Source organism: Impatiens glandulifera, chromosome 2 (genome assembly GCF_907164915.1).
Source record: "Impatiens glandulifera chromosome 2, dImpGla2.1, whole genome shotgun sequence".
NCBI classification, from domain to species: domain Eukaryota; kingdom Viridiplantae; phylum Streptophyta; class Magnoliopsida; order Ericales; family Balsaminaceae; genus Impatiens; species Impatiens glandulifera.
In genome coordinates this window covers 43,983,692-44,009,143 of record NC_061863.1, presented here as the reverse complement: position 1 = coordinate 44,009,143, position 25,452 = coordinate 43,983,692, and the positions used below count along the sequence as shown (strand labels likewise).

The following is a 25,452-nucleotide window of genomic DNA, read 5'->3' as shown; positions in this document are numbered from 1 at the left end:
GCTCTTGACGTAAAAACGTCTAATGTCTATTAGACGTGTACGTCTAACCGCGTAGGTTTTAAACCAAAACATATAGACTTAGATGCATAGATTGTGAGCAAAAATACGTCTAAGTACATGCCTCTTCCTTTAGACGACCTCGTCTAATAGACCGATTAAGGCCTTTCGTCTGAGAGTATCTTTTTTTTCAAAATGATTTCTCCCTCTCATTTTGTGCATGTACAAAATGAATAAACAAATGTTTTTTAGGTCCTTAGGACCAAAAGTATTTTTAATACACAAACAAAGAAAAACATTTAGTCTTCTAAAATTGCAAAGGTCGTTGTTGATCTTCTAAGATATATACTCAAAAGAGTATTCTCCTTGCTTCCTTCCTGCAGCCCTCCTGCATCACCTACATAAGAAACTATTTACAAACTTTGGTACCCATATTCAATTGGGTCCTAAATCAATTAGTCCCTTAGGAATCCATATCTGAGATATTCTAATGGATTTCCCATTTTGTGTTGTGATTAATGCGTATGATTTTGACTTAGCAGACGACTTCCTGCTAGCCACTATTCCCTTATCTTTTAAAGAAGACTTTCTTTTAAAACTCCTTGACTTTGAGTCAGGTTTTAGATTACCAGACTTTTTAGCTGTTTCTAACTTATTTTTCAGCCAGCTAACGGTCGGAGGAACATAAATTATTTCATTCTTGAAAGCTACTTCTTCATGAATGAGATCATATTCAATATCAGTCAGACTTCCTTTAACAAAGCTTATTGGCTTAAGCTTATTATTCGATGAGTTTGACTTTTTTCACGACAAGTTTGAGTCATCGCCATCAAATCCTAGACTGAATCTAGATCCAGCAGGTTTTAACATGCTGATCTAATATTTGACAGTTTCTCCAGACCTTGTCCATGCACTGACAACATAGTTTAACCTCTTGTTTTCAGTGGAAATAGTTTGAATTTGTTCTTTGAGAATCTCATTCTCAGATGAGATCTCTACAAATTTATTTTCAAAAACATTTGATTCAAAATTTTGAGGTAAAACTAGTTGAGCCACTTCAGGTGATTATTTTGTTTTATTTAGGGATTCTGCTAGCTTTCTGTACTCTATGACCATGTCATCTAGTGCAGCTACCAGGTGTTCCCTTGAAAACTTTTCATAAGAGAATTCAAATACCTCAGTTTCCTGAGTCTCTTCTTCATCTTCTCTTGCCATGAAGCAAGCCACTTCTTCGTCATCACTTTCACTGGATGAGAAGTAAGAATCACGGATGCTTCGTCTGTTCTTCCCATCTCCTGCCATAAGAGCCTTCAACTCCTTTTCATCATCCTTCTTATCTTCACGCTTAGGCTTCCGACATTCCGATTGGTAATGACCTGCAATGCCAAAGTTATAACATTTAACATTATCCTTAGATTTCTTATTATCATTGGAATTTGAAGAGCTTGAGTTAGAGTTGCTCTTCTTCATGAAGTCGCCAAACTTTTTCACGAAGAGAGACATGGCATCGCTGCTCAGTTGTTGCGCCACCATCTTCACATCAGAAGCTACTGGTGGCTCTTCAGCAGTCACCAACGCTTTGGCAATGATAATGGATGTGGATTGATCTTCTTCAATCATACAGTTTAGCTCGAACTCGTAGGACTTGAGATCAGCAAACAGGTCGAAGAGATAGATCTTGTTGAGATCTTTGAATTCCCTCATAGTCATCGTCTTTATGTCCCATTCCCTCGGAAGAGCACGCATGACCTTAATAGCAAGCTCCTTGTTGATGTAGGTCTTGCCAATGATTGATAAGGAGGAGACAATTTGGCCGAATCTAGTGTCGAACTCGTTCATTGTTTCACCAGGACGCATCTTGAAACAGTCAAACTATTGAGTGGAAACCATGATCTTGTTTTCCTTGGTTTGCTCGTTGCCCTCACACAGTTGGGTGAGTCTGTCCCAGACCTCTTTAGCAGTATCACACTCGATTATATAGTTGAACATGCTATCATCGAGACATCTGTACAGAACATCAAGAGCCATGTTGTTGAGGTTGTTTTTCCTCTTTTTTTCACTGGTCCATTCGGATTTCTCCTTATCGATCTTGATAGGACCATCTGTGATGACACTCCACATGTCGTCATGGAGAGAAGAGAGATGAGCACAGACTCTCTTCTTCCACACGATGTAGTTTTCCCTAGAGAAAGTGGGAATAGCGGTAGCACTGACATCTTTGGTTATGGTCGACATTCTTGGAAAAGCTTAAGAACAAGAACAAGGCTTTGATACCAAATGATAAGATCGGCGTAATCAATAGAGATGGGGTCTGGAGATTGATAACGGCTTAGGACAAACGATTTGATGGAAATCCTGTTAAGGATTTAAATCACTTTCTATTTTGCACAAACCCTTGCAAACACTTGAACGATTCAAGTGCGGAAACGTTTGCTTGAGTTTGAAGCTAAGAATTAAGAATGAAAAGATGACAGAAAGGAACAACACAAAAGTTTGTTTATGGATGTTTAGAGTTAACTCTCCTACGTGACCCCTTCTTCCAACCATCAGAATGATTCACTAAATTTTCAACAAATCAAATACAATCGCACGACTAGCTCTCGGTTGAATAGAACATGCTCTGTTCAACTTACAAAATGAAGAATATCACTCAGCTAATACAATGATTTGATTCTAACTATTTCTTGATTGAACACTCAGTAAAAGCAAGAAAGCAGCTCTCTTAATTTGTTTGCTTAAGATAGAATAATCTGAGTATCGATAGATCGATGATTCTTCCGTTGTCCTTGAGGATCTTTAAATAGAAGCAGGTACCAACGGTCGAATCTTCATAATGACACGTGGCGAGCTTGTATTGGAACACCCCCATAGTACACAGCAGACTCTGAGAACTAAGATCGTGGCCGTACCAATCTGGTAGTGCGCCAAATATTCTTCAAGGATATTCCTGCAAAAACAAGTAGTGGGAAAAATATTTTCTTACGTGGCACTAATCAATTGGTTGCAACTGGCTATCGTACTGATCTTCACAGGAAAGTGGAGCAGGAGTAGAGCACAACTAGTTGATCGTGGGTAGACGGGTGCTAGCTTCAAACAACTGCTTAAGCCTAGCATTAGACGTATTTCACTTAGATGACCTCGTCTAATGAAATTAGACGCCCCCGTCTAATAGCAGCATCCATTAGACCACCTGGTCTAATGGGATTAAACCTCACGTCTATTTACAATTCACTTCAGACTAATCTGAAGGAGTTAGACTTCACGTCTAACTCTGCTAGTTAGACTACATGTCTAACTCCGCTAGTTAGACTGCACGTCTAACTCCTCTAGTTAGACTGCACGTCTAACTCCTCTAGTTAGACTGCACGTCTAACTCCTCTAGTTAGACTGCATGTCTAACTCCGCTAGTTAGACTGCACGTATAACTCAATGCATCTAATGTCAAATTAGTCTAATGAACCTCATTAAGACTAAGTCTAATGTAACCTGTTTTCGATACACTTGCACCAAAAACAATTAGACGGCATACATTGAGTTTAATAGACATTCATCATCAAAATTCTAATAGTCAAACTACTTTGACACTTAGTCAAAATATTTTGACCCAACACAGAATTTCATCCAAATTTGACCCATTCTTGAATTGAAGGAAATAGAAATCATGAATATTTACAGAGATCTTCTCCAGCCCATTTTCCTTCCATTATTTCATTAAAGCTTCTTTAGTGATCAGGAATAATACTCTGTTTTTTCCAATATAATTCCCTATCACCACATTTTCCCATTCCCTTATGCAATTTTCTTTTACTTTATTAGGAAGTTTAAATTCAAAAGGAGAATTAAGTACCTCCATTTTTGTCATAACATGCCCAAAAAGATTTTCCTTTTGTATGCATGGTCTTCAGATTTCTTTCCTGTATTTTTATTCCATATCTAATTTACTTTCCATGTAGAGTTGCTCCTGATAGTATAGGTCTTCGATTTAGTGTCTTTCATCAGCTCCCTCATTATAGACACTGACTAGTTTACTATCTCTTCATATTCTTTCTTCTTTGAGAAAATTTCAGTCCTGAAGATAATGAATATTAAGTTGAATTGTTATATGTTGAACTTTCTCCTTATTAAGAACAATCTTTCTTTTTTTAGAATGCATCAGAAGCTTGGTGATCTGGTTTTTGAGAGGCCAAACAGATTGGCTCTCTCATTGTATCCAAACTTCAAGACTTCTTCCTTCTTTCCTTGCTTTCCTGCATTATTTTCTTCAAAAACGTTCTTCCCCTTGCTTTCCTACATTATTGTCTTCAGAATTTTTCACAACATTTGATTTTCCTTTTCTTTTGTCTTGTTTTTCTTGAATGACCTCTTCAGCAATCTCCTTGAGACCTTCCATAACAAACTCTTTGACTTTCTTTACTTTATTACTTTTTTCCCCATAGTTGAAGAGCATAACAAATTAATAAAGCAGAGTAAATGCGAAAATAGGGCAATTTAGAAACCCTAACGATTTAGTGACAAAATCGTTTCGAAAGGCAATCTTCCAAGAACACCAAAGATTAGAGAACACATCGGCGCTCGCAATTAGGAAATAATCATCTAGAAAAGCTACCAACAAAATTCTGGTTAGGGTATCGGCACTTACTTCGCGAATCGTTTCGTTCGTGCCGATCGTGTTGATCGTGTCGTTCATACCGATCGTGCCGTCGATTGTGCTGTGCCAACCGTGCTGATCGTGTCGTCGATTGTGTTGTGCCAACTGTGTCAATCGTGTTTCAATCGACGAACGATGTTTCTTGCTTTTCCGGTGATGCGATTGAATTTCTGATTTGTTATTATTACTGAGTAAAATGATGTGCATGTTCTAAAAGAAGAATTTCAAGAATTCGTCATCGGAAAATCACCGAAAAATTCCCACCAGAAATCTTTAGAGCTGAGAGGAGAGGACTAACAAAATTGATTTTCAATATTTTTATATAATAAAATAAATTACTTAAAATATTAAATACAAAATGTTTTGATAATAAAATATTGTTGACAAATGATATGATAGTGAAACTTGTATTGAAATGTTTATAGGTTCACACACTTACATTAATTCATCCATCCTTAAGGGTTAATTTCGTGAATAGCTCGATCAAAGTTTGACTTGAACTCAGTTTGACTGAGCCCGAATCGAGTTTGAGTAACTCGATTTTGCAATCGAGTTTGAATTCAAAATTTATATTTGTTATATAAATATTTACATTTATAATATATATAATAATACAATTATATTATATTATATATAATAGAAATACTAAATATCTTTGTCTCTATGTGAGCATCAGCTTTGAATTCATCCTTTCCTCATTTTTCTTCTTTCACTTATAATAAAATGAGCAAATTGATCTTACACATGCTCGATCTTCCACATTCCAGTCAAAAGAGTAAATCGATTTTGAATAAAATATATAATTTAATGTAATAAAACATTCCAGTCAAAAGAGTAAATCGATTTTGAATAAAATATATAATTTAATGTAATAAAATTTAAAATTCGAGCCGAGTTTGAGTATAAATTATGGTACTCGATCAAATTCAAATACATATATATAATAAAAATCGATTCAAGTTCGAATAGCATTGTAGATCCCTACTAAAGAGGACAGTTTGCGCTACACGTGAGACACGGACACATAAAGTATTAGTAGAAAAAAATATTTCACACATTCACTAAAAAATTATATCCTCCTCCCTCATTTAATTGTTGAGGTGTTCCTTGCCATTGCGGACGGGTTTTAAATTCCGAGTAAACGGGTCAGGGTTTTCTATTATGAAAACGGGTTAGAGTATAAAAATGTTTTTTTGGAGTATTTTCCTCATAATACAGTAAGGTTGAGAGAGAGTGAACAGATCTAGGGTTTTTCTACTTCTTCTTGTTCTTTGGCTGATCTAGAGTGAGAGGTTGGGGAGCTTTTAATTGTGGAGGATTTCAATCATTTCTAGTGTAATCACTTCTTTCATTTGAGAGCAAGACATTTAAGTTTTTACTATTGACATTTGTTTGATTTAGTGAAACTTATCCCTCCCGTGGACGTAGGTCGATTTTGACCGAATCACGTATATTGTGTTGTCATTTATTTTATGTTATTTCAGTTCTTGGTAAATCTGTTGTTCGTCATAGACGATTTGGAAATTGATTTGTTACATGTTTTGATTTCTAAGAAGATCCGTAATTTTGCTAAAAAAATTATATCCTCCTCTCTCGTCTAATGATTCTGTTTCAAACTCTTCTCCCTTTTTAATAATTATTCACATTTTCTCTCCTTGTAATAATTATTGCGGTGAGACTCAATCTACTTAAACGATTCATTTTTTAATTCAGAAATGACGTTCGAAATTAAACATTTTTTTAAAAATGAAAACGAAATATCTTCAGCAGAAAAGACAATCGAAATTAATTTGAACACGGACGAGGTTTAACCAAAACAAAAAGTCAATATTTAATTGAACTTTTAAAATTGAATATAGACATTTTAGCGTTTTCTTCTACTGGAATTGCCAACATTTACTCACAATAAGCACATTGTGAGTAAAGAATGCCACATGGTAAAACACTACCTCTAGAAATTATAGATTTCAAAAGGTCAGTAGTTTCTAACGATTCCACAATTCTTGAATTTAGAGCTTGAGGAAAATAAATTAAGAAAGAATGGAGGAGAGTAAAAATTGAGCATCTTCTGCCAGAAGATTCACTCCAACTTGTCCTTAAAATAGAATCCCAACAAGAGGGAAATTTGATGGGGGCAATAATGCAGACATAAAGTTAGAAAGGCGGTAATTTTTCCTATTCTTCTTCAATGTTGGAAAAAGAATACCCGAAAGATAGACATTTTGGCAAGGTTTTAGGCTTTTCTCACCTTTTACAACTCAAAAAGACGAGATAAGAAAGGTTATAAAGATATGTAAAATCAACTGGACTGCAATTTGTTCTTTCAGGAACTAAGATTTATCAAAACTCTTTTTCTTCCTATCCAGATCTTAAAATTCTACTTCAAGATCTCCCATTAAGTTTAGAGTTAACTGTCAAAAAATGATGTTTGTTGTTTAAGCGAATGATGTTTTTACTGGAGTGGGACAACTAGTAAGTCGGTTTATATAGTTCGTGGAGCGACAGTTTGGAAGACGGTTGAGTTTATTAAATCATTTTTATTTTCAGGCAGAAAGTGACATAAAAAGTATGCTGACTGACATGGGTCATCATGTGGCATTGTCTGGCTTCCCGTATGGAGATGACGAGCTTCAACATCAGATTTCCATCCTCTACAAGAATAGCCAAAAGAGAAAGAAATAAATAAAGAAACCACCTTTACAGTGTAGAATTTTCCTTTGATCTGATCATGACATGGAATGGCACAAAATGAAGGTTGTTAGGCTTATCATTCATGAACTACCCTTTTATTTTTTCTCTAAGAAAACTTGTTATTGGTCTAATATTTTTGCATGGACACTTTTTTTTGTAAGCAATGACGCTTCTTTCCATTCAGCTTCATGCTTGAAGAGAAAATCCATCATTTCAGAAAGCATAAATTCCAGCTCATAAAGCTAAATGATGATGAAATAAATCTATCTTGCTTGTTAAGGAGAATTATAAACAAATAGATGATGGCAGAATCTGGGATCACTAATCTTTCTAAAAAGAGACCTAAAACACACCAACACCTCAGCCAAACAACCTTTTCAATTTCAGAAACCGATCTTTACAGTTGTTGACTCAGCAATACTAAAAGTTTCCATTCAACTGACCTTATAAAGTTATGTTGCCTTCCCTAGTTTTGGAAAATATGAAAGGGCACACAAATATTTAATAATACATCCATTATCTAATCTAAAGCCAACTTGAGATGACACTTTTATTCATGTGGATGAGGCAAAAATGAGTCATCAAACAACTGAAAGATTTGAATCAACTGAAACAACTTTTACAAATCTTTGAAAGCCTTATAAATTAGTGCCAATTACATTGATTCGAATTACCCACTGCAAAAAGTCCATTGATCATTCCAAAACTTAATTCAAATCAAAGAGATTTGTTAAGCATGAAGAATTTGAAAACTGTTGAGAATTTCACTGGATTTCCCATTATTAGCTCAAACAGGCTTTTGCTTGATCATGGTAGACAGAATCATATATATGCAGTGATAAATAGAACGAAAAGACCAGCAGAAAAGGAAGCAAATAGCATTCTAGAGCATGGTAAATACTTTTTATCCTCAAGAATTCTCATATATTTATTCATGACAACAAAATTAATCAAAGCTTATGTATTTTGGTTGATGTATGTATTTACAGTAAAACTAGGATCCAATATCACCACAATATTGAAGGGGAAGTTGAGCTTAGGAGCCAAAATTATCCAAAATGGTGGAGTCGGTAAGATCTTCAAGCAAAAGTTCAATGTAGGAAATGGAGAGAAGATCTTGAAGGCTTCTCAATGTTATATATCCACAACTGTCGGTCCAATAGCTGGTTTGCTATTCATCACAACTCACAGAATTGCCTTTTATAGTGAAAGATCCCTTAAACTCCAGTCCTCAAGTGGAATGTCAGCCAGAGCCCATTATAAGGTAAGCTTACAAACTTCAATCCTCTAAAAAATAAATCATTTTACTATAATTCCCTACATTTTTCTTGGAAAAAGTTGGAAGTACTAATGGTCTATCATTCTTCCTATCTGATGCAGTTATCGATACCTTTGGGGAAGATAAGGGGCACGATCTTGAGCCAAAACGAGAAGAGGACATCGCAGAAGTACATTGAACTTGCTACTGTGGATAACTTTGATTTCTGGTTTATGGGATTTCTCAATTATCAGAAAACCTACACTTGCATTCTAAAAGCTATTTCTCTACCTCAATTCTTTCAACTCACCCAGAAGTGATGATCAGAAGATCATTTTTAGTTGTAGATTTTTTCTTCTCATAAACAAGACTATAATGTACAGTACCAAGAAAGTTTATATGTGCATCTTGGTAAAAATCTTATCATTAACTAATGATAAGAATTCTAATGAAAAGTTAAGACAAATTAAATTCTTTCAATGCTTTCAATTTGAAATCTTCATTCATTATGAAGTACAACAGTTAAATCTTGTAATATTATGGGTGAAACTCAATACTTTCAATGCTTGAAATTAGTAAGTTTAATGAATCCAAAAAGACTCACTTAGAACTTGAGAGGTTAAGGTCTCAAGTTTGATTCCTAGTGAAACCACCTTGATCCCTTTCCATGAAATAAACCCTAGTCTGAAAAAACAAGAATCCAAAATGGAAAAAATGATATTTAACCAATTCAACAACTCATAAATCCAGATTACAGATAAGAAGAAAAAACAATAATGAAAATTTTGACACTAAAAGCTGATCCCCAAGCCAAATTCAGAGAAAGGTATGGGGTAATTTTTACAATCCTACTACTCCTTCCAGAGTTAAAAAAAAAAAAAAAAAAGAGGCCTGAAAATGGACATCTTGGGATGATTAAACTAGATGTCATGTTTTTTGGCATACAATCCCATCTATTACAGCAATGGGTGGAACAAAAGAACATTCCAAGGAAAACGTACCGGAAAAGATAGGATGAAGGGCTTCTTCCTACACACGTTCTCTTCCATCAAGAAAATGGAAATTTGCAAAGGATGAGATTTCTTTATCCTGATTGAAATCTAATAACTGTATTTTTTTTTCTTTGTTTTCCTGTCTTTTCTTCCCCCATTCTTGTAAAAAATCACATTGGTTGGATACAACGTTGAACCTTTTTCTAAAAGAATAAAACACTCATCAAGGTATCTCAGTCTGAAGAGACTTCAAGGATCCCAGTTTAATTTTGATACACATTAAAAGCACCAAATTAAAGTGAAAGATCATTTGGATTATTGTGCTAGCAGGAATACTGGCCTGGTTAAAAAGACATGGTAATGTAAAAAAAGTAAATAAATCCAAAGTCAAGTTGAGACCTTAAATCTTTATTTCAAGATCCCCAAATACTAATTGAACTTTCAACTTTGGTTGAAGTTGAATTATTTATTTAATTATTTTTACTTCCTGCTTTTAAACCATAAAGACATAGTGCCACCTCAAAAAGTTATTATACACAAAACTTATCCAATCAGCAAAATATTATCCCATGTGTTTTGTTACTTTTCTGGATTAAATGTTCAAGATCCCCATCACCCATTCAGCCAACCACTTTTTACTTCCAATATTAAGTTTCAGTACACCAGATTTCTAACTAATTAACTAGCTGAAGGGCTAAAAGTCTAGTAAGCTGGCTTTACTTAGATTAAAATATGGAAGGATACACAGACAAACAAAAAAGCAAGCATTATCTAATCTAAAGCTAACTTGAGAGGACACTTTTATTCATGTGGATGAGGCAAACATGAGTCATCAAACAACTGAAAGCTTTAAACCAATTGTGCTTCCATTCTCCTCCCTCCCCTAACCTTTATAAATATCTGCCATTTAAATTGTTTTGAAGCACCCGCCGCAAGAATTCCTTTGAACATGAAAAATCTGCAGCCCGTTGAGCATTTTATTGGAATTCCCACCAGATCAAACAGACTCTTGCTTGATCATGGTCTCCATAATCATATATCTTTTCCTGTCAATGGATCATTGAAGTTCAATCAGAGTAAGTTTTACTCCCCATTTTACTATTATATTTTAAGAATTTGAGGATTATTATATTTTTTTCAATTTTTCATTTTCTTAATGTTTCTTTTATTTGAATGCAGTAATAAATAAAAAGAGAAGACCGACAGAGAGAGCAATTAATGCAGCAAATAACATTCTAAAGCATGGTAGATACTTTTCCCCAAACAATTCCTTCATTATTCTAAAGCAAATAATATTCATTAAATAAATCATGATTTGTTTTCTAATGAAATTCTTGCTTGCAGTAAAACTAGGATCTAATATCAGTGCAATAGTAAAGGGGAAGTTGGGCTTAGGAGCCAAAATCCTAAAAAATGGTGGAGTGGAGAAGGTTTTCAAGCATAAATTTAGTGTTGAAAATGGAGAAAAGATCTTAAAGGCTTCTCAGTGTTATATCTCCACAACAGCTGGTCCCATAGCCGGTCTTCTTTTCATCACAACTAACAGGATTGCCTTCTGTAGTGAAAGATCTATCAAACTCCAGTCCCCAAATGGAATGTCAGCCAGAGCCCATTATAAGGTAACACTTACAGACTTTAATTCTTTGAAACAAAACAGTCATTTTAGTAAAAAATCATATTTATGATCTTTCTGAAGTACTTAATGGTCAAATGATTCCTATCTTATGCAGATATCGATACCACTAGGAAAGATAAAAGGCGCAGTCGTGAGCCAAAACTCGGAGAGGCCTTCACAGAAGTACATTGAACTTGCTACTGTGGATAACATTGATTTTTGGTTCATGGGATTTCTCAATTATCAAAATACTTACAAATACATTATACAAGCTATTTCTCTACCTCAATACTTTGAACTTTCTACTCACTAAGAAGTAGTGATCAGAAGAACATTTTACTTTGACAATCCTCTTCTTGTCCAAAGGACTATAGTGTACAGTAACAAATCAATGGAAATGAAATTTCTCTTTATTTTTGTAAATGACTATCATTAACTGTGATAAGAATTCTAATGAACAAATTTATACACAGAATACATATGAACTTTCAACTTTTATCTGCTTCCAAAAAATAAAATTCAATAAAGTAAAGTTCCAACATTATAAGATCTCTAAAACCATCAATCATATAATATCACTCACTGATAAGATTGCAGATACCTGTCAATGGAAGTGAAGAAATTTATGAAATTGATCTTTGTAGAAATTTGCAGAGAAAGAGAATTTCATATATTTTGGATGATTTAAACATCACCAAAGTGGCTGTAGTTAAAAGGAAAATACTATAACATGGAAAATAAATTACAAAATAATTTTCTAGATAAACAAACATTAACAAGTGTTTTTGAGAAAGCAAGTCATCCTCCAATCATTTTGAGTAAATTCTTGGGAAGGCAAAGGAAGTTTAGGAATAGGCCTATTTGTTTTGAAAGGAAAAAAAAAATGTCAGTTATCCCGAAAGATCTCATGTTCCTTTCATTACATAAAATTCACCACATTATAGGGATGGTAAACCAATTCTTTTTAAGGCGAATCTCCCTTATTACAATCGGTTCAAACTTACCAAAATCCGTCGATTGACTTTGGCATAACCCGACTAGGGCTGAGAATACAATCCCACTATTATCCCCACTTCTAGCCTAGCGGCAATAAGAGGTGGATACTAACCCTAATATCTTGGATTCGAGCCCGTCAGACGATAAATTATGCGCCTGGTTAAATGTGTTTGCAGGCTACATACTTAATCTGTTATCCTATTTACAATCCCACAATTATTTGACAAATGGGCCGTGCCCAAATCTTTTCGTAAGAAAAAAATGCCAACATTTGCTCACATTAAGCACCTCGTGAGTAAAGACTTACCATATGGTAAAATACTACATCTACCCGAAGAAAAACACATGTTGGGTCGATTTTCATATTCAAGATAAATTTTATTTAATTATCAAAGATGTCAAACTTGGTATTCTTATTAACTCAATTTCAAAGGGTCAGTGATTCCTAACCAATTCCACAATACTTGATCCAGAGCTTGAAGAAAATAAATTAAGAAAGAATGGAAGAGGGTAAAACATTAAGCATCTTCTGTCAGAATATTCACTTCAATTTGTCCTACAAATAGAATCCCAGCAAGAGGGAAATTTGATGGGGCAATTATGCAGACATAATGTTAGAAAGGTAGTGATTTTGCCAATTCCTCTTCCATGTTGGAAAAGAAGGCCTGAAAGATAGACATTTTGGGAAGTTTTGATGCTTTTCTCACCTTTCACAGCTCAAAATGACGCGGTAAGAAAGGTTATAAAGGTATGTAATCAACTGGATTGCAATTTGTTATTTCATGAACTGAGATTTATCAAAACTCTTTTTCTTCCTATCCAGATCTTAAAATTCTACTTCAAAATGATTGTTGTTGTTTTATAGAATGATGTTTTTTACTGCAGTGCGACAACTAGTACATCTGCTATATATTTGGTTTTGGGGAGCAACTGTTTTGAAGACAGTTGAATTTATTAAATCATTTTTATTTTCAGGCAGATAGTTACATAAAAAATATAAGCCGACTAACATGGGTCATCATGTGGCATTGTCTGGCTTCCCCTGTGGAGTTGTCGAGCTTCAACACCAGATTTCTTTGCCCTACAAGAATAGCCAAAAGAGAAAGAAATAAATAAAGAAACCATCTTTACAGTCTAGCATTTTCCTTTGATCTGATCTGATATGATAATGACATGGAATGGCACACAATGAAGGTTGTTAGGCTTATCATTCATGAACTACCCTTTTCTTTTTTCTCAAAGAAAACTTGTTATTGGTCTATAATATATTTGCATGGACACTTTTTTGTAAGCAATGACGCTTCTTTCCATTCAGCTTCATGCTTGAAGAGAAAACCCATCATTTCAGAAAGCATAAATTCCAGCTCATAAAGCTAAATGATGATGAAATAAGTCTATCTTGCTTGTTAAAGAGAATTATAAACAAATAGATGATGGCAGAATCTGGGATCACTAATCTTTCCAAAAAGAGACCCAAAACACACCACCACCTCAGCCAAACAACCTTTACAATCTTGACCCAGCAATCCTATTTCCATTCAACTGACCTTATAAGTACATTTGCAGAAGAATTGGTCTCATTCATCTTCTCATCTTGATCAGTCTCAATCTTCTAAACATGAATATCCTTTCTCAACAACAATTTTACAGAAACCCATTGACCACATTGGAGAAAGGTTTTAGTCGTTCTTTCAATGCAATCGAGTGGAAACACAGTAAGTGTTCAACCTTCTTCTCAATAAGCATTAATTTTGTTTTCAACTGTTCAAACTTTAACCATGACTTCTTTGATGACGCGCAGCTCAAGTGGGTTTGAAAGAACTTGGGTTTAACTTGTCAACAGCAGTGAAGAGAAAATTGAGCTTGGGAGCTACAATTCTTCAAAATGGTGGATTGGAGAAAGTATTCAAAAGAAATTTCCAAGTCAGACAAGGAGAGATGCTTGTAACTGCTTCCCAATGTTATTTATCTACAACAGCAGGTCCCATCGCGGGTCTTCTCTTCATCTCTTCCGAAAAGATTGCATTCCTAAGCGAAAGATGTATCAAATTATGCTCTCAAAACGGACAGTTTGTTAGAGCACATTACAAGGTGAGATCTTCTTTAACCAAACCCTTTTCTGATTCAAGGTTTCCACGTCTTTTCAACGTGTTTGAACTGACGCATACTATATTATATGCAGGTGACGATACCTCTAGCAAAAATAAGCAAGGCCATTGAAAACAAGAACATCACAAGACCTAATGAGAAATACATCGAGATTGTGACGGTGGATAATTTTGATTTCTGGTTTTTGGGTTTCTCAAATTATCGAAGAACTTATATGAATCTTCAAAAGGAAATCTCCGAATCTAAAATATCAAAAAACTGCAATGTAATGTGAAAGCATATAATTTAAATCAAGATTTTCGTACCTCTGTTTTGCTATATGCTTGTATTGATTGTGTATATAACCTTTTTTTTATTGATTAAATCAATAATCACACTTTTAATAAAAATTAATACATGTGAAAACTAATGCGAAATTTTGACAAAATGACCTTCTTAGATTGCCGCATGTTCTTTGCTAACTGATGTGGAGATGAATTCTCGTTAATTGAAAAACGGGAATTGTCATTCACGCGTTTCATTTAAAACGTGTTAATCAACTTACGCGATTTAGATGAAATCGCGTGAATGACAATTCTCGTCAATGAGCGTAAAATGTGGCGCCCGAAGGGTAGTTCTGACATTTCGCAGGGCAAAAGGGTCCTTTTTGCCAACATTAACAGGCGGCGTCCATTTTTGGATTTTAGCATGTTATGGGGCCATTTCATCAAATTTCCCATAATAATAGGTTAAATCAGAAAAATAATTAAAAGGTTGATAATGTTTGCTAAATGTCCAATTGTCATGTGAGTGACGCGAAATATATATTTATCGTCACGAGAAATATGTATAGAGTGTGTGTCTGCACGCGTCAAACTCTAATATATAAGTGCCTTACGAGAAACTTACCCATTTCATTTAAATTTAATAGGCGATCATGACGAAAAACTCTGTCCACACTTTGAAAATTTCATCTCTCTGTCTCATCATCTCGTCGTCTCCGTCTCTAGCTACTCATCATCACCGTCTCGACTCATCCGTCAAAACTCGTATTGTCGTTCCTTCAAACCTCGTCTTTATTATTCAAGTGAATTTAGGGTTTATGATTTATATAACCTCGTCACAATTTTTCATTTTTTTCACTACTTATTCTAACATATTGTTGTTCCTATGAAGATTTCATCTCTCGTCGTCTCCGTCTCTAACTTTAAAGTTCATCTCGTCGTTCCTTCCTTCAAGCATCGTCTTAATTATTAAAGTGAATAAGAGTTTTTTCGTCAAACCTTGTCACGATTTATATAACCTTGATCTCATTTATTGTCACATGTATGTATGTATGAGACTTTATTTGTTTATCATTAGTTGAATAGTTCATAGTTTTTTATTCTGGTGTATCAAAAATTGAAACTGTAGTACTGTTGTTTATGTTAAGCTGTATTATATAATATTATGGTTTATGATCATGATTAGATCATAAAATAGTGACAAATCTTATGTTTCAACATTATTTCTCTAAAAATGAAGTTTTCTTATTAAATCATGTATGTATTATGATGGATATTACAAGATCGTGACGAATATTACAGTAAATAAGTAAAGATCGTGACAATTACAGTAGAGATCGTGACGAACATTACAGTAATAATTTTTACTGCAATGATCGTCACGATCTTTACTTTATTCGTCACGATCTTTACTTATTTATTGTAATGTTCGTCACGATCATTACTTACTTACTGTAATGTTCGTAATGATTTTTCATTTCTTCACGACTTATTCTAACATAATGTTCTTCTTTTTTTAAGTTGGCGTCAACCAAAACCATGACTGAGCAGTTTTCTGGTAGGGTTTCATGGAAATCCAATTTGACAAAAATTGCCCAGAAATTTGTTGCAATTGATCTAATGGATAGAGCTCTGAAAATCCAATTCCGATATTTATTCAAAGCTTTGGGCGTGCTGTTCTCAAGAACAATAGTCCATGCTCCTTGGGAAAACTGCTCAAACTCTAAGGAGATCAAGTTACTCGTGAACAGAGAGAAGTTGTGCTTTGGTGAAGGAATATGAAAGAGTATGTCATGGTGAAAGGCCTCAACTTTAGTAGATTTCTCGTAGTGGAAAACATCTTCAATGAAGATGAAGAATGTCCATCTTTGGCGATTAAATATTTTAAGAGTAATATGACTGTTAAAATTGCAGACCTTGAGTCAAGATTTTTGATATTCTCTAATAAGGAATATGTATGGAAGATGGGGATGGTATTCCTAGTTTGCCAGTATCTCTTCTCCCTTAACCAAGGAGAATTGTAAATATCAAAATCCTCCACATGGTGGAGGACATGCGGAGGACATTGACACTTTCCTCCAATTTCCATGGGAGAAAATGTGTTATTTAGATCGACCTTGAAGGGTTTTAACAAGGACATGGAACACTACAAGTCGATATATTTGACCAAGAAGAAAAAAGTCTTGAGGAAGAAAAATGGGTCAAGAGGGGCGTTGGATGTTGTTTATACATATATGGGTATACACTAGCCTTCCAAGTGTGGATATATAAGGTTATCAAAACGTTTTCCCACAAATTTTCCAATAGGACGGAATTGTTGCATGAGCCTTTCTTCCAAGGATATTACTGTACAAATTCAGCAGAAAACATCACCCTGGATCTTCTCACTTACCTGAAGGACAAGGCTGTCAAAAAGATGGAAGTGTCTGAAGATGAGAAGATATTGTATGGTGGGGAGGACTTTGAAGATATATGAGAGGTCATTTTTATGATATATTATTTGAACTATAGCATGAAGATGTAGTTCATGTAATTCCTTCCAAACCTGCCAAGAGAATACTAATTACTCCCCCTAACCTTAGCAACTCTCATTCTCATTATATCCCTATAGCTGCGACTCCATCAAATGACTCATCATCAACACATGTCCATTAAATGACTCATCATTAACACATGTCCATCAAATGACTCCAACATCTGGTTTGAGAGTTTCACCAATAGCTCCCCAAACGAATATTGTTGTTGGATATAAATTGGATGAACTGGCGAAGGATGTAAATGAATTAAAAACTGACATAAATCTCACAAAAAAGAATCAACTTTAGATTTTCAACCAAATTCAGATGTTCAACCAATATAAGAATATATGGGCATAATATCAGCAAAAACTAGAGAAACAAAGTAAGATAAGAGAATGGGAGAAGAAGAAGAAAAGATTGAGGATGAAAAAGAGAATGAGGATGAGGTGAATGAGAAGGAGGTGAAGATTGAGGAAGAGAATGAGGAGGTGGAGGTGGAGGTGGAGGTGGAGGAGGAGAAGATTGAGGAAGAGAAGGAGGAGGGGGAGGTGGAGGTGGAGGAGGAGAAGATTGAGGAAGAGAATGAGGAGGAGGAGAACGAGGAGGAGGTGAATATTGAGGAAGAGAATGATGAAGAGGAGGAGGAGATCAAGTAATTGCAACATTAAAAGGAGGAGGAGAAGGTCAACATGGAGGAGGAGGAGGAGGAGGAGGAGGAGGAGGAGAAGGAGAAGGAGAAGGAGAAGGAGAAGGAGAAGGAGAAGGAGAAGGAGAAGGAGAAAGAGAAGGAAGAGGAGAAGGAGAAGGAGAAGGAGAAGGAGAAGGAGAAGGAGAAGGAGAATGAGAAGGAGAAGGAGAAGGAGAAGGAGAAGGAGAAGGAGAAGGAAAATGAGAATGGGAATGGGAATGGGAATGGGAATGGGAATGGAAATGGGAATGGGAATGGGAATGGGAATGGGAATGGGAATGGGAATGGGAATGGGAATGGGAATGGGAATGGGAATGGGAATGGGAATGGGAATGGGAATGGGAATGGGAATGGGAATGGGAATGGGAATGGGAATGGGAATGGGAATGGGAATGGGAATGGGAATGGGAATGGGAATGGGAATGGGATGGGAATGGGAATGGGAATGGGAATGGGAATGGGAATGGGAATGGGAATGGGAATGGGAATGGGAATGGGAATGGGAATGGGAATGGGAATGGGAATGGGAATGGGAATGGGAATGGGAATGGGAATGGGAATGGGAATGGGAATGGGAATGAGAAGGAGAAGGAGAAGGAAAGGAGAAGAAGAAGGAGAAGAAGAAGGAAAAGAAGAAGAAGAATGAGAAGAAGGAGGAGGATGAGGAGAAAGAGGTGATTGAAGTGAAGGGGAGTGCAACCCAATATAAGAGAAAATGAGGTTGATCAAGAAGTCGAAGCTGTTTACTCCCTTTACCAACCATTGAAAAACAGATGAAGACCAATGATCTAGTGAAGGTTGGCCCTTTTCTTAATTTTAAACATGAACGGCTGAATCAATTGATGAATTGGTTGGAAAAAAGATGTAAAATTGGTGGATGTCAAAATAGGCAATGCATATTCTTCTTTCTTCAATAGATTGCTGAAGAGATCTAGTTGGCTTAATGATGAGGTATATATACATTTGAATGTGTTCATTAATTGTCTAATTCGTGACATGAATTGTATAGTTCGTGACGTAAATTGTATAGTTCATGACGCAAATTTTATCGTTCGTGATGCGATTATATAGTTCGTCACGTGTATTATCTAATTCGTCACACGTATTGTCTAATTCATCAAAAAAATCCATTGTGCAGGAAATTGATGTCAACTGTTTCCTACTAAGAAGAAGAGTTATTGAATTCTAAAAGATATATGTGAAGCATTTCCCTATTGCGGATTGTCATATCGCTTATAGGTACGCATTACAGTATGCAGTGTTTGCTGAAGATCTAGAAGGCTATGTTTTTTATGAAAGCTTTCTGGAGTAATATTGGGGTTTGGATGAGAGACATATGCTCCCATGGAATAAAGTTCATGACATTTATGTTCCCCTGAACCTCTATAATACACACTGGGTACTATGCGTTGTGCGTCTACAAAAATGGTGTATCGACGTCTACGACTGCTATCAAACAATTTTTTAAAGGGAATTTTTTGACAACTTAATAAAACCCCTCTATGAAATGTTTCCCTATCTACTTGATAATTCAATGTCTCGTGTGAAAAAAATCAGGTATCCTAAGATGAGCTTGACGAATTTTATATTTAATAGACTCCCACGCACAAAATTCCCCAAAAAAATCACATGGGGATTGTGGTTTTTTTTTCACTTATGTATGTGGAGTACCTGACTACTAACCTTGATGTATCATATGTGACCTCAGATCACATACTTTTTTGGTGAAAGAATTGGACAGTCAGATTATTCCACCAAATAATAGAGCCATATGTAAATTTATTTATTCATATACTGTAAATACATCTATTGTTATACTGTAAATACATTATTTATAGGTTTATTGCATGGCGCAAATTGTATAGTGCGTCACGCGAATTGTTATTTATTCATATACTATAAATATATTAGTCTTCTATTGATATACTATAAATACATCATTTACATGTTTGTAATGATTTAGTTGTTTATTGTTTGTTATTTAGTTAGAAATCTTATTTTGCGATAGGTACTCTAATAAAGTCCCATTCTCCGATAAAGTTTCATTCTTTATTAAATGTTCTATTCCGAATTCACAACGACACGAAAGCCTATATGTTGATAGCACCACGATTGTTTATATACGATCGTTCTCAACCTCATTTGTGAGTGATCTTCATGGAAAGTTTGTTTAACTTTCGCAATAAACATTGATGATACCATGATTATATATATATGATCACACGATAGCAAGACCCATAAAAAAGTTTGTCAACTTCCTCAGCAAGACTTATTTATTGATAAGTCTCATTATCATATATTTATGATCACCCTAAAGATTTACTTGTTAGTAATCCACATGAAACGTTACTAAAATTTTCATGTTCTCAGCATATCTTATGACGTTAACCTTTAGAAATTTATACATTACTAAAATATGAATAATCTGTTGATATTCATGCTAGACAGGAATTGATGTTTCAATACCTAAAATTATCCTTACCCCATGAATTTTACGGGTAATTTGTTAAGTTCTGTAAAACAGGATTCTCAATAATTATCCTTGATAGGATAAGCATAAAAAAAATCCCTACAACAACGCTTGGAAGCACATCGTCGAACTACTATACACAACATCACCAGGTCACTCCAATAGTCAGCACGATGTATGTTTCATCTTTCTAAACCTTATTATTATAAATTGGATTAAATAACATAGTTTTAGATGTCATACTCAAATCAACGTTTTCAAAAATCAGTTGGTTGTATTCAACACAGTTCGAGAAAGGCACTCTATAAATACTAAAAATTTATACTCTAATTTATAATATTAAAATATTTATTTTGATTTATTTTTAAATAAATAAAATCAAAATAATTAACTAATTAAACTGAAATATTATATTTTTTTTTAAGTTAAGAAAATTAAAAAAATAAAAATTATATAAGAACCAAAGTTGCATAATTGTGAGAACCATCCACGGTCATATCACAGATTCACACAATCTTGTGTCAGATAGTTGTGTCTGTTTGAATAATGTGCGACAACTATTATTTTGTCTTACAGTCACTTATTTTAAAATTTAATATATATATATATAATAGCTAATTTATTTAATATTATTTTCACTTTTATATACTTTGAAAAGAAACAGTCATTTGTGATTTTATATTAAATTTAATATTAAGAAAATAAAATGTATCAAACAAACAAAATCTTAAAATCCCATTACCTTACATTTATTATGTGATATATAAATTTCATTATTTTATAAAATAATTAAGTTAATATTTATCATTCGAAATTATTATTATAAAAATAAAGAAAATCAAAATCCTTAGTGTATGTAAGAAATTATTATTAATAAAATTAGTAATTTCATTTTATAAATAAAATTTTATTAAAAAAAATTGCATAACTTCTACTCTGTTTAGGAGAAAAAAAGAAAGTCATTCATCCTTACAAGGAAAAAAAATGGCAAAGAATATGTTACAAAAATGTAACTGAAATAAATGAAACAGTGGGGATTGATCTTGTTGTTTTACTAAGTTCATCTCTCAATTAAAGTTCAAGTAAATCTTTGTTATATAATTTTTTTAATAATAATTTTTAAATATTTTTTTAACTTAATTATTTTATTATAAAATAAAATTTAATCAAACATTTTGATTGTTTTTAATAAAATTAATAAAATATTTTGACTTTTTTAATAAAATTAATAATTTTAATTTCTATATATTATTTATAATTGTTAAAATTAAAGATAATTTTAAATAAAATATTTCTAAATAATAAAAAGTTTAAATATTTTTTAATAAAATTATAATTTATATAAAATATATTTGATCAAGAATAACTATTTAAATATTTATTAAATAAATTACAATCAAATCACATAAATAATAATAATTTAGAATAAAATATTTTGAAATATTATTTTATTTTGAAATATTTAAATGAAATAAAAAAATATAAATTATATATATATATATATATATATATTTCTATTTATAATATATTATTAAAATATATAATTATTTTTTAAATATTATAAACTTATTTAAATATTAAAAATAATAATAATAAATATTTATAACAATATTATGGGTTGTGTCATTTATAGGAGTATTGACAAACAATATATATTTTTTCATTGTTGCAGCGTGATTGCAAATTAATGAGAGCATTACATTAGAGAGATTAATTTACAACCTGATATAATCTCTAATCTATATATATAATGTTGCTTAGGATAAAATCTCTAATCTATATATATAATGTTGCTTAGGATAAGTTAAAATTAATAAAGAGAGAATAAAAAGTCAACATATATTATTTGAATATATATGTGAAGGTGGTGTAGGGTGGAACACCAAATCTGCAACAACAGATCTGAGTCCGTATATATAATGATGCTTAATTTTAAAATTTTCGGATTGTCGAGTCGAGAGTTGTGGTTAATTTGAATATATATATGTGAGAGTAAATGAATAGTTGGGTCGGATTGTGGGTTGACCCGCCATAAACTTAAAACGATTAAAAATAAAATTAAAAATGCTATAGGTTTGAAACTTATAACCTAACAAAACAAACAACCTTTTAACAAACTATACTAATAACATTTTATATTTTAAATTCAACACAAAATGTGATGAATGCATTACATTTTAACAATATAAGTTACTTTTTAACTAACTAATATATATATATATATATATATATATATATATATAATGATGCTTAATTTTTAAAATGTCCAAATTGCCGGGTCGAGAGCTGTGGTTAATTTGAATATATATGTGAGAGTAAATGAATATTTGGGTCGGATTGTGGGTTGACCCGCCCATAAACTTAAAACGGTTAAAAATAAAATTAAAAATGTTATAGTTATGGTTCAAACTTGCAACCTAATAAAACAAATATTACCCTTTAACCAACTAAGCTAATAATACTTTATATTTTAAATTCACCATCAAATTTGATGAACGCGAGACATTTAACAATATAAGCTCAACTTTTTAACTAACTAATCTATATATATATATAATGATGCTTAATTTTTAAAGTGTCCGAATTGCCGGATCGAGAGTTGTGGTTAATTTGGATATATATGTGAGAGTAAATGGATACATGGGTCGGATTGTGGTTGACCCATCCATAAACTAAAAACGGTTAAAAATAAAATAAAAAATGCTATAGGTATGGTTTAAACTTGCAACATAACAAAACAAGTACAACCCTTTAACCAACTAGGCTAATAACACTTTATATTTTAAATTCAACACCAAATTTGATGAGCGCGGGACATTTTAAAAATATAAGTTCAACTTTTTAACTAACTAATATATATATATAATGATGCTTAATTTTTAAAGTGTTCGGATGGTCGGGTCGAGAGTTATGGTTAATTTGAATATATATGTGAGAGTAAATGGATACTTGGGTCGTATTGTGGGTTGACCCGCCCATAAACTTAAAACGGTTAAAAATAAAATTAAAAATCTTATAGGTATGGTTCGAACTTGTAACCTAAAAAAACAAGTATAACATTTTAACCAACTAGGCTAATAACACTTTATATTTTAAATTCAATACCAAATTTGATGAACGCGGGACATTTTACAATATAAGTTCAACTTTTTAACTAACTAATCTATATATATAATGATGCTTAATTTTTAAAATGTCCGGATGGCCAGGTCGAGAGCTATGGTTAATTTGGATATATATGTGAGAGTAAATGGATACTTGGGTCGTATTATGGGTTGACCCGCCCATAAACTTAAAACGGTTAAAAATAAAATTAAAAATCTTATAGGTATGGTTCGAACTTGTAACCTAAAAAAACAAGTATAACATTTTAACCAACTAGGCTAATAACACTTTATATTTTAAATTCAATACCAAATTTGATGAACGCGGGACATTTTACAATATAAGTTCAATTTTTTAACTAACTAATCTATATATATAATGATGCTTAATTTTTAAAATGTCCGGATGGCCAGGTCGAGAGCTGTGGTTAATTTGGATATATATGTGAGAGTAAATGGATACTTTGGTCGTATTATGGGTTGACCCGCCCATAAACTTAAAACGGTTAAAAATAAAATTAAAAATCTTATAGGTATGGTTCGAACTAGTAACCTAAAAAAACAAGTATAACATTTTAACCAACTAGACTAATAACACTTTATATTTTAAATTCAATACCAAATTTGATGAACGCAGGACATTTTAACAATATAAGTTCAACTTTTTAACTATCTAATCTATATACATATACATATATAATTATGCTCAATTTTTAAAGTGTTTGGATTGTCGGGTCGAGAGCTATGGTTAATTTGGATATATATGTGAGAGTAAATGGATACTTGGGTCGGATTGTGGGTTGACCCGCCCATAAACTTAAATTGGTTAAAAAATAAAATTAAAAATGCAATAGGTATGGTTCGGACTTGCAACCTAACAAAACAAGTACAAGTCTTTAACCAACTAGGTTAATAACATTTTATAATTTAAATTCAACACCAAGTATTATGAACGCGGTGATTTATCAATAGTTTTTAATCCTTCTCTTTTGAATCTGTGCTATAGATTTCATTATTATTATTTAGCAATAATGGAAGAATTTCGTCATATTTATAGAGATATGCGACATAATTCATATGGATAGTAAGTCTCGTCTGAGCTACTTTAATGGTAGTCTTTATATTTTTTCTTTCACTCGTAGTATGGGAAAGAAGTAAACTCTAGAGGTCAAACTAATTGAGTTGAGGAATCAAACTGTATCAATTGTTTTAGAGATCGTTCTGTAATGTGAGAGTCGGATTGTGGGTTGACCCGCTCATAAACTTAAAACGGTTAAAAATAAAATTAAAAATGCTATCACATTTTTACCGTAATATTTTTTCACGGTTTTTTATATTATTACTCGTGCAAATGCACGGGATACATGCTAGTGTAAATAGCTTCTCTAATGCACACATTACATTAGAGCTGTTTTACGACCGTTACTATAATGTAATGCAAACATTATATTAAAGTTGGTTTAAGATAACTCCTCTAACAATGATCACATTACATTAAAGAAGCTGTTGTAAAGCAGTTCTAATGTAATGTTCATATTACATTAGAGTTTACAATTTGAAATGTAATCTTCGCATTACATTATAGGAGAGCAACAACTCATTATATTAGAGAACCTGATGTAAAATAGTTATAATGCAATGTTCACATTACATTATAGGAGAGCAACAGCTCATTACATTAGACCTCTAATTTAATACGAGCATTGCATTAAAGCTGCTTTACAACAGCTCATCTATTGCAATACAAACATTATATTAGAGTTACTTTACAACAACTCTTCTAATGTAATGCTCGTATTATATGATACCAATTTGCATTATATGATACCAATTTGCAGCAGTTATTATTGTTAATTTGAAATATTAGAAACATAGTATTGAGTATGTTACCTCTCATCATTTTTGTTGATGTTATTGTTGGATACTATTACGTCGTTGTTTGTTTCTTACATATTAATAAAATAAAACTTTGTTAGTTCTTCAAAGAAGACGTAACATTTCACACGAACAAAACATAACTTTGTTAGTTTTCAAAAGCGTACCATTTTCGCGAGCTAAGAAGCTTGTTTTCGGCAAAGATTCGTGAAGTTTCTACAAAGATT

General features: G+C 33.0%; 3 protein-coding genes and 1 long non-coding RNA gene across 4 annotated transcripts; 3 read left to right on the top strand and 1 right to left on the bottom strand.

The window, feature by feature from the left end:
- The first annotated feature begins 8,072 nt into the window (after positions 1–8,072).
- Positions 8,073–9,005, top strand: LOC124924701 (GEM-like protein 6). Its single transcript, XM_047464700.1, has 3 exons — positions 8,073–8,229; positions 8,326–8,600; positions 8,717–9,005. The coding sequence occupies exons 1-3, from the start codon at positions 8,073–8,075 to the stop codon at positions 8,912–8,914; spliced, it is 630 nt and encodes a 209-aa protein (XP_047320656.1). The 3' UTR covers positions 8,915–9,005.
- A 1,521-nt stretch (positions 9,006–10,526) lies between these two features.
- On the top strand, positions 10,527–11,667 carry LOC124926828 (putative GEM-like protein 8). Its single transcript, XM_047467141.1, has 4 exons — positions 10,527–10,662; positions 10,766–10,831; positions 10,931–11,205; positions 11,317–11,667. The coding sequence occupies exons 1-4, from the start codon at positions 10,536–10,538 to the stop codon at positions 11,512–11,514; spliced, it is 666 nt and encodes a 221-aa protein (XP_047323097.1). The 5' UTR covers positions 10,527–10,535; the 3' UTR covers positions 11,515–11,667.
- LOC124926830 lies at positions 10,542–14,034 on the bottom strand. Its single transcript, XR_007098351.1, has 3 exons — positions 13,745–14,034; positions 13,208–13,278; positions 10,542–10,632 (listed from the first exon to the last, which is right to left on the bottom strand). It is a non-coding gene; the product is annotated as an uncharacterized LOC124926830 (long non-coding RNA).
- LOC124926829 (putative GEM-like protein 8) lies at positions 13,792–14,638 on the top strand. Its single transcript, XM_047467142.1, has 3 exons — positions 13,792–13,912; positions 13,999–14,288; positions 14,380–14,638. The coding sequence occupies exons 1-3, from the start codon at positions 13,816–13,818 to the stop codon at positions 14,578–14,580; spliced, it is 588 nt and encodes a 195-aa protein (XP_047323098.1). The 5' UTR covers positions 13,792–13,815; the 3' UTR covers positions 14,581–14,638.
- Positions 14,639–25,452: the final 10,814 nt, after the last annotated feature.